Here is a 14,274-nt window from a genome sequence, read left to right on the forward strand (position 1 = left end):
TTTTACTTAAAAATTAGGATTTAGACATTTACAATTCATAATTATACAGTTAAAGTTTAACATTTACGAGGAATTTTAAGAGTTTGTAAGAACTTAGTATAAGTTTTCCTTTATTATATTTCTATCTAAGATTAAGTATAAAAGTTGTTTTAACTAGAATTTTTGATACGGTGAGTCAACAATCAAAGTTACAAGTATGTAGTATTAGCCTACTGAATATTATTAAGACATTAATGTTTCTTTCCCGGGAGATTTTTTTAGTTAGCTAAGATTAAGAAATACTTAATTTTTTCGTTTTTTTTTTGTTTTTACCTTCTTTATCTTTCTTTAAGTGCCAAGAAGCACAAATTTTTAACAAAAGGTGCAGTTTATCTAAGATGCCAACACATTCAAAAGACGTCGACCGAGCGCAATAAATGCACATTATCATTTTTTTTATAAAAGCATAGGGAGGAACTTTTTCAAACCACAAAAACATTTAGCATCAAAAAATCAGCCCGATTAATACGATTCTTGTTGACTTTTACTGTCAACTACTACAAAAGCTTCTAACTAATGCTTCACATTTTGCTTAAAGTAAGCTACAAATAATTATATTGTGGATATACCGAATATGTAGACATTGTTATATTTACTTTTGTGTAACAAAATGAAAATCATTCTTATGAAAAAGATTGTTTCAAATAACTGCAGACGGCGAAAAACTGTCTTATAGGTTATGAGCAAGTATTTTTTTTAAATTTATGTTGCGTATAAATTACTTTTGTGTAATCATACCGCGAACTTTAGATTTGACAAACTAAATTTAGTCAAAAAGAAAGTGTTATTAATTTTAGCAAATACTCTATACTAGTAATTAAGAATAACATAATAGTCTAAGGAAGCTGCTAATGTACTAGCAAATCATTTAATCCCTGCTATTGCTTCAAAATAGAAGCAACTTAATCAGGACAGTAGAAAGTAACCTTTTTCGAAATACTGTTAAATTTGCTTTAACATCAAAACAACTTGTAATAGTTAAAGTTTTAGAACTAGCTTCTAAATGGTAGTTTATTGTTGTGAAGCTTAATGAAAGTTAATTTTATTGAAAAATAACAGCTTCTTAAGCAGTCTTGAAACAAATGTATGTTTTCGTAAATAAACATTTACAGCTGATTATTCAATTAAAACTTGGTGTACTTGTGTTAATGGAGTCAAGTTTTGTAATTCTGTTATGACGTTATTTTCAATCACTTAAAAATAACAGCTAATTTCGTTTTAAGATATTTTACAAAAGTAAAAGTAGACAATAGCTTACAAAGTGAAATGTTTTTTATCGAAACAGGTATTTGATAGACATTTTTAAAATATTTATAGGATTAACTCTCATAGTTATTTTTAAAAACTGTTTTAAAAACAATTTTTTATTAATTTACGAAATCTGATTCTTTTATCTTTAAAGCTGTTATGCTTTAACCGTCCGCTATAGGCTGTGCTCTTCTACTTCTGAATCTGTTTAGGTATGCCAATTATAAAAAATCTTATAAAGGTGGCATATATGAAAATGACACTGAGCTTTTAAAGTATGTTTGTGGCTTAAAGCGCAGCGGCATTGAATTTGAAATTTCCTGGAAAAGTATAAAAGAGCACAGCCTATAGCGGACGGTAATAGCCCGATATGTAGGCTGTGTCTCAAGGAGCAACAACCGTTCTTTATGCACTGAAAGAGTAGAGATGCTTAAACAAAAGAAGCGAGTTTCTATCGTCTTGTAGACATATAAAAAAATTGCATTTGAAGTTTAACAAGCTTTAATTTTTCTTATAAGAGTTTAAATTTAAATTTTTACTTAACTTTTTATCTTATTTTTATTTTATCTAATTTTCTGTTCAAATTTGCAATTACTCAATGAGATTTTATGAATTAGTCCCAGTTAATTATCGATTGGTAGATTAATTTTTGCACAAGCCCTTTTGTATGATTTTTGACATTTTCAAAATTACGTCATAATCTAGTTATGCTCAAATTTTAAACTATCATTTGTATGTTTTATTTTGTGCTTATTATGAACTTTGCAGTTGAGGAGTGCATAAGCACAAAACTCAAGTCCTGCACGTTTAAGCATCTTAAAATAATTTTTTTTTAAAAGCCTTTAAAGTGGGCTCTGTGCAGAAAATTTATTTTAATTCATTAAGTGAATAAATTTCTTTCAATATATTGAATATATATATAATTTGTATACATCAAAAAGTGTAATAAAAAGTAAAACCTATTGAACTATTTTAAGTAAATATCACAAAGAGATATTTTATAAAATGTATTAGCAATGTTAGTTTTATATATTAATACTTAGTTTATGTAATGAGCCTTCAGGTCCTCTATCACTATAGTATTATACTTTTTGTGCTGGACACGGTAAATGTTATGTCCTATTCTATATTAAGGTCAACAGCTGTTTTTAAACAGTTTTATCATCAAATATTTTTAAGAAAAAAAACTAGATTAGTTTAAATCAAACCAAAGTTGCCAAAACTTCTCATATATGAATATTTTGTAAATCCTGTAATTTTCATGGTTTCTTGATCGTCACACGTAACATCTTGAAGACTTAAAAACAAAACTTAACAAATTTAAAAACACATCGCTTTTATACCACAAGTATGAAGGTATACAATCAAAGGTTAAAATAAAAATAAATTCTTGTTGCTAAACTTTGTATAAAATATAATTTACATTGCTTATCTTAAGTATTCATTTTAAAATTAAAATCTATTATTTAAAATAATAATAAATTAAACAATTAATGCTGTCAAAGCTTTAATAGCAAAAACTGAAACGAGGTTACTTGCTAAAAATATAAATAACTCTTGAAACTTTATTTTATATTGTTGGTTTTGTTTATCGAAGCTTTAGTTATCGACATTTAAATTGTCAAAATTAAAATTGTCAGGTTTGAAATGTTGGAGTTTAAGTTGCTGGAATTTAATTGTTCGAATTTTAATTGTCCGAATTTAAGTTATTGAAATATAAATTGCCTCAATTGAGTTTAAAAATTTGAAATGTTAGAGGTTGGATGGTAAGAATTCTAATTGTCGGAATTTAAATTGTCTGAGTTTGAGTTGTCGTCGTTTGAATTGTCCAAGTTTGAGTTATCGGAATTCGAATTGTCCGAATTTTAGTTGTCGGAATTTGAATTTTCCGAATTTAAAATGTCCTAATTTAAATTTTCGGAATTTGAATTGTTGTATTTGAGTTGTTGGAATTTGAATTGTTGGAATTTGAATTTCAGAATTTGAGTTGTCATGTAACCATAGAAAACGAGGTTGTGCAAAAGGCAAGATTTAAAAAAGTTTTTTCATATTAATTTTGTACTCTGTTATTAATGTTAAGATATTTACTTACTTTTTCCTGATCATAAATTTCAATTTTTCCTGACTATAGTCAGTCGTTAATATTCTTGATAAACAAAAAAATAATCATTTTTATTTTCGTCAACTTTTTTGATAATCTCTTTATCATATATATGAAAAACGATAGTTAGTAAACTTATCTGAACAAAAATTACTTAAAATTATTTTAATTACCTTTTATTACTTTTGTAATTTTTATTTAAAATTTTGTTAACTCAAGTAAAAAAATTGTTTACCAATGACTGTTTATCATTAATTATACAGGACTAGACATTAAAAAGTATCCGTGGTGTGCGACTCGACAACCGAAAGGTTCTTCGTGCACAATGTCCTAGTAAAAATATTTTGAGACTATTATCTTTTATAATTTAATAAACTATTAATGTGTTGTAAAGCATGTAAAAGTACAAACTATTTTTGTTAAGAGTAAACTTTTACTATTTTATTCAGTGACTCTTTATAACTGTTACTTTTATGTAAGTCAGTTTTGGTTGTAGAACCTAAATGTGAATACTTTTTTAAATTCTAAACATAGCTAAAATCTATAAAAAGTAGTTTTAAAGTATATTTAGAAAAAATAGCTAATTTTTATCTTGTATTACCTAGTGTTTGTAATTATTAAAAAAAAAAAAAATTTTTTCTCGTTATGTCATTCTCAATTATGTCATCGTTTTAACGTGCTGGTTTCTGAAGTTACGTGTTTTTTTAACTTTGATTGTAGTTTGTTTTTATTTAAAAAATATTAAATTATTAAACTATTTATATTGGTTTTGTCTCAGAAAATTTTGTTTAGAGTTCATACAACACTAGTTTTACATATATTTTTAACAAATACGTATTTCAACTGTATAACAGGGGCGTGTTTTGACTGGTTTCCTGTATCCTGTGAACCCCCTGAAAAAAAAAGGATTGTTAGAATATCATTAAAAACGCTCTTTATTGACTATGTACTGGTTATTTGATAAACTTTAAATAATGAATGCTGAATTTATAACACTGAAATATTCTAAGTTTCCGTAACAAAAATTTCTCGGTTTTGTCCAGCTGAAACAGATTTCAAAAAAAATTTTGATTGTGATGTGATAATAGGTAAAAGCTTTAAAATAACATTTTTTTTTGGAAACTTTTTTTAATGATTTATTATCAAGATTTTACATTCTGTTTTACTGGTATTTTTAGATTGTATAAATTTCAAAAGTTTTATTTACCTAAGGAAATTTTATTCCATCTGTGCTTTTTATTAATTCTGTTCCAAATAAAATATGAAAATTAAAGATAATGCTCGTAATAATAATGCTTTCATTTGTTTTATTCAACTGACTTGTAATTTTATTTTCAACAACTTCTAAAGGTTTTTAAATAAGTTTTGTATCATACAACAAATTTATCAAGTTTTTTTTTCAAAGTTTAAACCAATGAATATGTTATACTAAGAGTACCTGCAAGTTTTGGTCTTTATTAATTATATTAATCATAATCCAATGTTCGTTATTTTCGTTAATTAAATAAACTGTATTTAATATGTTTGTTTTAAATAACGAATTTGAATTTTGATATACAATTTGTAAGTGAATAACTTTTTTCTGATTCTTTTAGTTTTAATTTATCTAAATTTAATACATTATAATCAGGGCGTGTCAAGACTTTTTTCAAATGGGGTTCGCAATTTTTTTCGTTTTTAATTTGCTGCTTAAGTACGCATTTCTTAGGTATGCACTGCCAATTAAGTAGGCAATATTTAGTCAAAAAACTCAGTGTTTAAAACTCTATTTTTCAGATAAGTATTATATGTTTTTATTTACTATACTGTATTAAATTTAGATAAATTAAAACTATAAGAATCAGAAAAAAGTTATAAACTTACAAATTGCATATCAAAATTCAAATCTCTTATCAAAAACTAAAGTATTACAGACATAACTAACTTACTCTACAGAAAATTAACTTTTTTATAAGAAAACAATACTATAAAATAATTAAAACTAAAATAAATTTTTTTATAAACTGAATTTCAATTTAGAATTAAATCTTAGTATAGAAGAAGTTCTTACAAATTTTTAATTTAAATTTTAGACTCTTTACTTTTATATATCAATATATAATAAAAATATTTTTGTCAAGTAATTTAGTCTAAAAAAATTGAAATTTCACTTAAAAAAATGTTTAGGCTAATACAATTAAACTAGAATGTCTTTATAAAAGTTTATTTTATTTTTAATTATTTTATAATATTGATTCCTTACAAAAAAGTTATTTATGGAATAAATTAGTTATGTCTGTAATATTTTTGTTTTAAATAACAGATTTGAATTTTGATATAAAATTTGTAAGTTCAAAAAATTTAAAAAAATTTAAAGAGAATTTTAACTTTGATTTAAATGCTAGTATAAATGGAGCTCATACAATTTTTTTTTTCAATTTTAAATTCTTCACTTTTTTATTTATGTTTATAATAAAAATATTTTTTAAAAGTAATTTAATCTATAAAAACTGAAATTTTACAAAACAACTGTTAAGACTTATACAATTAAATTAAAATATCTTTAAATTTTAATTAAATATTTGCCTGATGGGGCAGGGATTCTAATGATTGTTTTGAAATCTCTTAGAGTTGAAAATTTCAAAAAATCAAAAATCAACTTTGTGGCCAACAGATATACAAAAATAAAACAACTTAATTAAAAATATTAAAATAACATTAAATGATAAAAGAATAAATTTCCAGGTGGTGTAGTTGTCTAAAGATGATTTTTAAAACTCTCTGAAATGAACTTTTCAAGGTTTAAACCCAGTAGGTTGACACATAAACAAATAATATAAATGTTTAAGTAAAAACACAAAAATATTATATAACAACATAAAACAAAAGCTTCACACAACATTATTATATACAATAAACTTAGTAAAACAAAACTTTAATGATTATATTTGACATTTCTAAAGTAAAATTGTACTTACTAGTTCATAAACAATATTTAATTAAAAGTTATTTACACTAAGTAACAATTTATAATGGGAACTAAGAGCTTCTTAATAAAGAGTTTCCTAGAAAAAAAATTCTACTTTAAAAGTGTTACCTATTATGACGTCACAATTAAAATTTTAATTAAAATCAAATCTATTTCAGCTGGGCAAAAACGAGGATTTCTTGTTACTACAATTTTTTAATCTTTTAGTGTTATAAATTCAACATTAATTATTGAAAGTTTATCAAATAACTAAAACAAAGTCATTAAACAACGTTTTGAATGACATTCTAAGAATCTTTTTTATTTTTTTAGTTTCTTTTTGTCAGGGGGTTCACAGGAAACAGGAAACCAGTCAAAAGAAGCCCCTGCAGTATAATAAAAAAAAAATATATAATACTTTTATATTACTACTTATATGCTATTTTTATTTCCAAGCAATAAAAGCATTTTAAACACAGAGTTTTTCGGCTTAATATTGCGTACTTAACTGGCAATGCATACCTAAGAAATACGTACTAAAGCGGCAAGTTAAGAACAAATAAAATTGTAAACCCCTTTTGAAAAGTATCTAGACACAACCCTGCTGTTTTACTACTAACTAAAATTAAGTATATATAATGTTTCTTTTAAACTAAAAAAAAAAGTAAACGCTCACAACTGTAGTCTATTAGTGTGGAGAAAGACCATCGAGCCTCACATCGGTCATCGAGCCTCACACCATTTTTTTAAGATAACTTTGATAATTTTAAATTATACTTTTAATAAAACTTAACTTTAAGGTCAATATAAGTGATTCTTTTTAAATTTTATTAAATAATTAAATTAGTTCTAAAAGAAAAAAATTGTATGCACTCTTTTTTAAACCTTTTACTGCGAATATTAAGTATGAAAACTATACAGTCTCCTCCCAAAGACTTCGATTTTTATGATCATGTCTGTTTACATTTTTCTTGTTGCCAGTTTTACAAGAGCAACCCTAAAAATCCAAAAAAAATGTCAGTAAAAAAACAATAAAGGAAAAGTAGCAAAACTGGTTTAAGTAACATACTTCTCTTTTTATATGTGTTAAAATAAAAGTGAGTATAAGCATTAAATGTCAATTGTAACCTGTTCTAACAAGATCTACAGAACTATGTGCTTACAACTAAATATGTGCTTACAAGCATAAAAATTCAGTATTTTCTTATTTAATAATTTTTTATATGTAAATTACTCATTTACAATAACTAGTTTTTTACACTAACGAACACCTGATAAATTAAAAAAACACTTAATCTTAAAAGTTTTTTACAAATAACTGTATAAAGATAATCTAATTAACTTTAGAAGATATTATAAAGCTAATAAGTCTAAATCTTATATTAAAGTACTATAATATGAACTTCATCTAAAACAAACAGTTGTGTCTGTGATTTTTTTTTTAGGAAACTAAGCTTATTGAAATGGTTGCCATACAAGCTAGAAATAACATAACATAAAATTTAATATTCACTTTTAACCTTTTGTTTTTCTCTTGCAAAGTGTAAAGTTTCAGAACAAAACGTTAAATTTCTACATAAACATTTAAAAAGTATAGTTTAAAAAAAATGTATCCCAAATTTTCTAATGCATCAAAAATGTCTATTAAGTATTGTAAATTTCACGATGGCTTTATGTTTAGTATAATAAAAATTTATTGATTTTTGTGTAGACGTAAATTTAAATTTACATTAATGAAAACGGCATTTAAAAGTTAAAATGGGGGTAAACTTTCACCAAATCACTTTTGCTTGCAGTTTGTTTAGAATTTCTTTTTTAAACTCAAGCTGTAACAAAACTAAACTAACCAAACTAGATTTTAAACAATTATTTTTTAAAATTTAAACCTATTAAAAGTGCAGCTAGTTTTGGAACATAGCTATAGTAAACTTAAATAAAATATGTGCGTAAATGTCGCAAATTAAAAGTTGCAACGTTTTCATTTTTAAATGTGAAATGCAGTTTTTAGTTTGATCGAATGTAATCCTTGCTTTTTAAAACAATAAACAAACACCGACCAATTAGTACTATTTTAGCACAAAAACTAAGCCTTATAAACTTAAAAATTTGTTTTTAAGTTTAATTTACTATTAAAAAAATGTTAAGTTTACACTTTGAGTAAAAAAAAATCACTAATAATGGTTTTATTTAAATATTAACTGTAAATAAATTTTAGTTATTGGTAAGTCAAGCATTATTTTATTTAGTAAAATTTTCACAACTACAACAAAATTTTAATCAGGTGCGAAAGTAAATTACCTATTGACAAAAATAAAATTTAACGATAAAAGTTTAACATCTTTATAACTTAACTTTAAAAATTACTCACTTTATATTTTCAGACATAAGTACGAACTAAAATCAGTTCAGCAAGAAACTTAAAAAAATATTTTCTTTCTTAGTTTCTAAATAGACTGTAGCACTTTAGCGTGTAAGTTAAGCATTTATAACAAAACCATTGTAGATAATTTGTAGTCCGAAAATAAATACAAAGAGAATTATTTTTTACGTAGCTTACAAAAGCGACTAACCACTAACAATTATGTAAAGTTAAAATTTGAAATATAAAAAAGATATAAAATAATTTATTAAGCAAAAGTTTTTTAGATTAAGTTAAATTAAACTTGATATTAAAACAAATATAAAACACCTCAATCAAGTCTTAGTATTAGTTTAAGAAACATATTATTTTCATTTGATGGGAAGACAAACTTTTGTTTTTAGTATAACTTTGCATAAGTAAAGCGGTTGCGATATTTTAGGTCGAACAAATTCGATACGTCAAGCACATCAGGCTGTTATACCTTGTCAATTTACTGGGGAAGTTGCCCGAACAAGCAGTAGAGCACGAAGCAAAATTTACAAAGATAAATTCAGCAACAAAATATACATTAAAAATTAAAACACCGGAAAAAATAAGTAATGATGTGTAACAAAATGTAGCAACTAAATAAAAACTTTTAATTAACTCACTTATACGCTTATACATGTTCAATCAAAGAAAATATTTACCAAATTATTTAAACAAATTTTTAAGTTAGAGTTTATATTTTTAACATCCAAAACAATCAAGTTTTAAGTACTGCTGAATTGTTTGTCCAAAATAGGTTAATTGTATCTTTCCAGAGAAGTTTTTGTTTAAATTTAGTTTAGGTAATAAATTTAAACACTTTATTTCATTAAAAATTACTACTGATCTTTACAAAAATATACTTTTTAAATTACTACAAAAAATTACTACTGATCTAATATACTTTTTAAATTGGGTCTTGCATGATTAGGTAGATCGCTGTTTTTATTGTTTAGGTAAAAAGTCCAAGTATTTATCTGAGAAACTCGTGTATAGCAGTTTAAGACAGTAAAGTTGGTTAATCTGTTTATGAAGTCTCAAACTAATTTTACGTATTTAAACGTTTAGTTTCTCTAGAAAACAACTTCGATTAAAAGAACAATTTAACAAACCACCCGAAATTTCAAGTTGATAAATATTACGGTAGTCAAAGACGAATGAGTGAGTTTAAAGGCATTAACAAAACTTTTAGTTATTTCTGAGTTAAAATATATTAACTGTCGACATAACTAACTCTATTTAAAACAATATTAAAATATTGCGCAAACATACACTATACAAAAGTAAAGAACTTGTAACAGATGAAATAAGCATTAAATAAAGCTTGTTTACTTTAACATATCATGTTTGAGTACTTTTTGTTAACTGATTGTATTAACATAGTCCATCTGTATGCTAACACAATAGAAACGTCACTTGTTGTAACTATACTAATTAGAAAGCAGTTTGTAAGCTTATTCTTTTAGGTAGAAATGAGTTTCATATTTAAATTTAACTATAATTGTTAATAGAAAATTATTAAATTAGAAAAATATGTATAAGTTTATTTATTTAAGCCATATAATGATTTTCCGTTTTATTTAGTCTTAGAAAACCAGGTTCAAATCAGTTTAAGAGTAAACTACTTTGCTTATATGACATTTAATACAATGTCATATACAATGTCAATGAATTTTAAGTAAATCTTTTTAAGCTTAAGTTACATAGCAGTTGTGCAATTTTAAATTTTAAAACCGTTAAACTTTTTTTATTGCAGCAAGTGCCTAACGAAAAAGAACGCTTTATTAATTTTTATACAAGATATATTTTTACGGATTCTGTCTGAAAAGAAAATAACTACTTACAAGATTAAAATTCAGTATTAAATCAAGTTCGTAAAATTTCTGACTTAGGTTTAAAAAAAAAATTAAGTATTCATTTTTAATACTACATTAAACACTAATATTCAACAGATTTATTCTTTTAATAACATGACAGGGCATTTCTATCTTATTAACTGATATAAAGTGCTAAGAAACAAAATTTAGAAAATATACTACGAAATAATATCAAGTCATGAAGTTGGTAATTAAAAATTCAAAGTTTTACTCTTTTAAATTGTAATTTCACATAAATCTTTTTCAGTAATCTTTTAATATTTTTTTACTGTTTATTTTCTTCTTTAAACTATGTCTATTAATTTTACTCTTGTTACAGGATTCAGGTCTAGCATGAGAGTTATCAGTTGCAACAAAACTTTTTCTCCGTTGTTGTTCCTATCAAAGTAGGACTCTATCACCTTTACTTTGCCTCTCATTTTGGCCAATTCTTTTTCGTTTAAAAGATCTACGTTTTCTCCATCTTCAGACAATTTTCGGTTAATATTATCAACTTCATCTTCATTAAAGTGAGAAATCATCAAATGGATCATCCTTAAAAAATTTAATTATTAATAAAAATCTACAATAAAATAAAACAATGCTTTACTGTAATGTTAATAAACCTGAGGACTGGTCAAATATGAAAAAATTTAATTTTTTGCACATAGGGTAAAAGTTGTAAGTTAAAAATTACCGACCAAGGGTAAGTGTGTGGAGTAACAGCGATAGTTCAAAATATTAAAAAAGATAAAAATAAAGTAGAAATATTTTCAACCCGTGTAAAATTTTTATTGGTGCAAAAGTGAACCATCGTTAAAAAGTGTCTTCATGCAAAAAAACCCTTTGTGAAAAAGTGAACCTTCGTGCAAAGGTTAATTCATGCAAATTGGACACCTACCCTATCAACTTAGCTACACCAACCTGAACAGTTCCTGAACAGTCTTCACCTCGAAAAGTAGTTTTCCTGTGAAAAGTTCGAACAAAGTGCAGCCGATCGACCAAACGTCGCATGGATACCCGACCTTGTAGAAAAATATTCAAGTATAAAATTATTTACATATGTGTATAAAAATTTTTTTATATTTATATATACTTCTAGGCTAAAGTGTTAAAATTGGAGTTTTTAAACTTGCGATAAAGGAGATAGTAACATCAAACCTTAAAAATGAGTTATATGACAATTTTTTATTTTGTTAGAGATCTATAGTTTAATCTAATTTTTACTTAAACCAAATAACTCTACAGTATAAATTTAGTCAGCCGAACCTTGTGGCCCATTATGACGTCAGGAGCGCGGTAAGGAAGTGTTGTTATGACGTCATAGTCGAATTCTTTCTCCCAGTAAACAGAACCAAGGTCGCACAACTTGATGTTGGGTTTCATAAAATAATCCTTTTTTGTCTGGTCGTAATAAAACCTGTTTAATGAATTAATTAAATTAATGGTGTATCTTTATTCTATTGTTGACTTTATGTTTAAAAGTACATGTTTTATCTGTAGTATAAAAACAAATTAATTTATAACAGGATATAAACTTAAAACAAATTTTTTTAAGCTGCTTATTATAGGAAATAAAGGTATTTTTAGAAACATAAGAAAAACGATCTGTCTAACCTGTTTAATAAAATATTTTCTGGCTTTATATCGCTGTGCATCATTCCATTTTTGTGAAGAAAATTTGTAGCTTCAATCAGCTGTTTCGCCATGACGCGTACATCTTGCACTTCAAAAGGCTGATTGTTAACAACCATGGCTTCTTTTAAATTAGGTCCGTAGACAGGGTATACCAAACAAGCCAAATCATCCTCCATAAACCCGTTCAGTATTTCAATCAAGTAGCTACACTTTTCATCAACGTTTTCCAGACTCTCAAAAGCTTTCAGCTCGTCATTTGCATATTCGGGGTTTGTTGCCTTGATGGCAACATTTTGTTTAGTTGAAGTGTCCAGGCATTCGTAGACTGTCCCATACGTTCCCCTGCCCAGTTCTCCAAGCACGTCGTAGTTGACGCCGATCTTTTTTCCAACCAGGTCGATTTCGGTGGTTCTGCTTGAACTTGACATTAAAATTGTTTATTTCTGTTCTACTGGTTGTATCAAAGGCAATTACTACTTCTTTAAACTTATAAAAATTTATTTGATAAAATAAATAATGACTAAAAAATTACTAAGTTTAAGAATTTTATAAAGCGTTTTCAAGGATAAACGTACTCAAGCGGGGTCGGCTGCAATCGTAAGTTCTAGGAATTGTTTTCGTTGTTAGCATTATAAAAATTTAAGCAAACGAGGTAAATTTATAAAACAGCAGAACATTAAGAACATTTATACCCTTATCCCTAACCCATCTTATCGTAATGTATAAAAATAAACAAAAAAAAAAGTTTAGACTAAACATAAAGGTTTTGAAACTTATAATTTTTAAGCCAATACTAAATAAAACGTTTAAAACTTTTATACAGATTAAAACAATGTAAAACATTTAAATATATTTCTTATTAGAATTTAACATACAAAGCTTCTAAGTTCTTAAAACAAAAAACAACTCGGACTAAATTTAATATGTTCATATTTTAAAAATAGTCTTAACTTCAAATTACATCAGGAATAAACAAGGTTTTTTAAGTTATTAAATTGACAAATGTAATTTTTATCTAAAATAAGTAATTAGATGCTTTTCAATAAAATATACTTCAAAAAAAATATTTAAAATTCATCTCAGTAGACTGTAATGTATACCAATGGTATCATATTACTTTTAAAGCTATGTAGCTTAAATTTAATACATTTTTCTTCATAAAGTTCTTAAGTACTTAACTTTTTAAACTTAATTACTTAATTGTAGTTTTATTTGTTAGTATACAGTGTACTTAATTTAATTTATAAACTTAAAAAGATAAATTTATAAAAAAAAAAAATTACTTTCATGAATGTATTTATTCAAAATTATACTACTACTGAACTATTTTTGTGTTTAATTTTTAAAAGTTTGTTCAAACTAGTTTTCAGAATGTACACATTTTTACATATTAGTGATGTAAAAAAACTTTTTTTGTTAACTAAATGTTCTAATTTCTAATGACTGTATATATAAAGAAATTAATTTAAACAAATTTTTTTGAACAAATTGTTAATTTAAATTTTGTAAAATCTGAGTACTAAGTTAATAACACAAAAACTTAGTTTTTTTTTCATAAAAGCTTTGACATACAATTAATAATTTAATTGAAGTTTAAATTTATTTATATTTTTAAGTTATACCAACATTCGTAATATTTTAAATTATATATGTATATATTTAATTAGTAATTCAAATGTGTTGAATTGCCGTTTACTTGGTGATAAAACATTTGAAAATAAAAGAATCTAAATAGTTCATCAAAATATACACATTAAGTTAGGATAATTAGTTTAAAAGACAACTTCAAAATAAAATTGATTAAACTGAAAACAAAATTATTCAAAAACAACTTTATATTTATTCAAAAAAAAAATTAAGCATCATAATTTATTACAAAACTAAAAAAAAATCAGTTCAAATTATTATCCTAACTAAAAAAATAAATGCTTTGTAATTTTTTTTAATAACTACCTTTTGATAATTGAAAACTTGTTTAGTGTTTAGGTTCTATATTAGTTTTTGAAGATTTAAAAAAGAAAGCAATTTTGTAAAAAAAAACTTATTATAGACAACT

The 14,274-nt window shown here is 24.9% G+C and overlaps 1 protein-coding gene across 1 annotated transcript; it reads right to left on the reverse strand.

Moving 5' to 3' along the window:
• Positions 1 to 10,885: 10,885 nt before the first annotated feature.
• On the reverse strand, positions 10,886 to 12,646 carry LOC145832940 (uncharacterized). The gene is made up of 4 exons (XM_082940143.1): positions 12,198 to 12,646; positions 11,850 to 12,000; positions 11,505 to 11,605; positions 10,886 to 11,135 (listed from the first exon to the last, which is right to left on the reverse strand). Exons 1-4 carry the CDS (start codon positions 12,644 to 12,646, stop codon positions 10,886 to 10,888), a joined length of 951 nt encoding a protein of 316 aa, XP_082796269.1.
• Between the last annotated feature and the right edge of the window lie 1,628 nt (positions 12,647 to 14,274).

Source organism: Thalia democratica, chromosome 4 (genome assembly GCF_965202585.1).
Source record: "Thalia democratica chromosome 4, ktThaDemo2.hap1.1, whole genome shotgun sequence".
NCBI lineage: Eukaryota > Metazoa > Chordata > Thaliacea > Salpida > Salpidae > Thalia > Thalia democratica.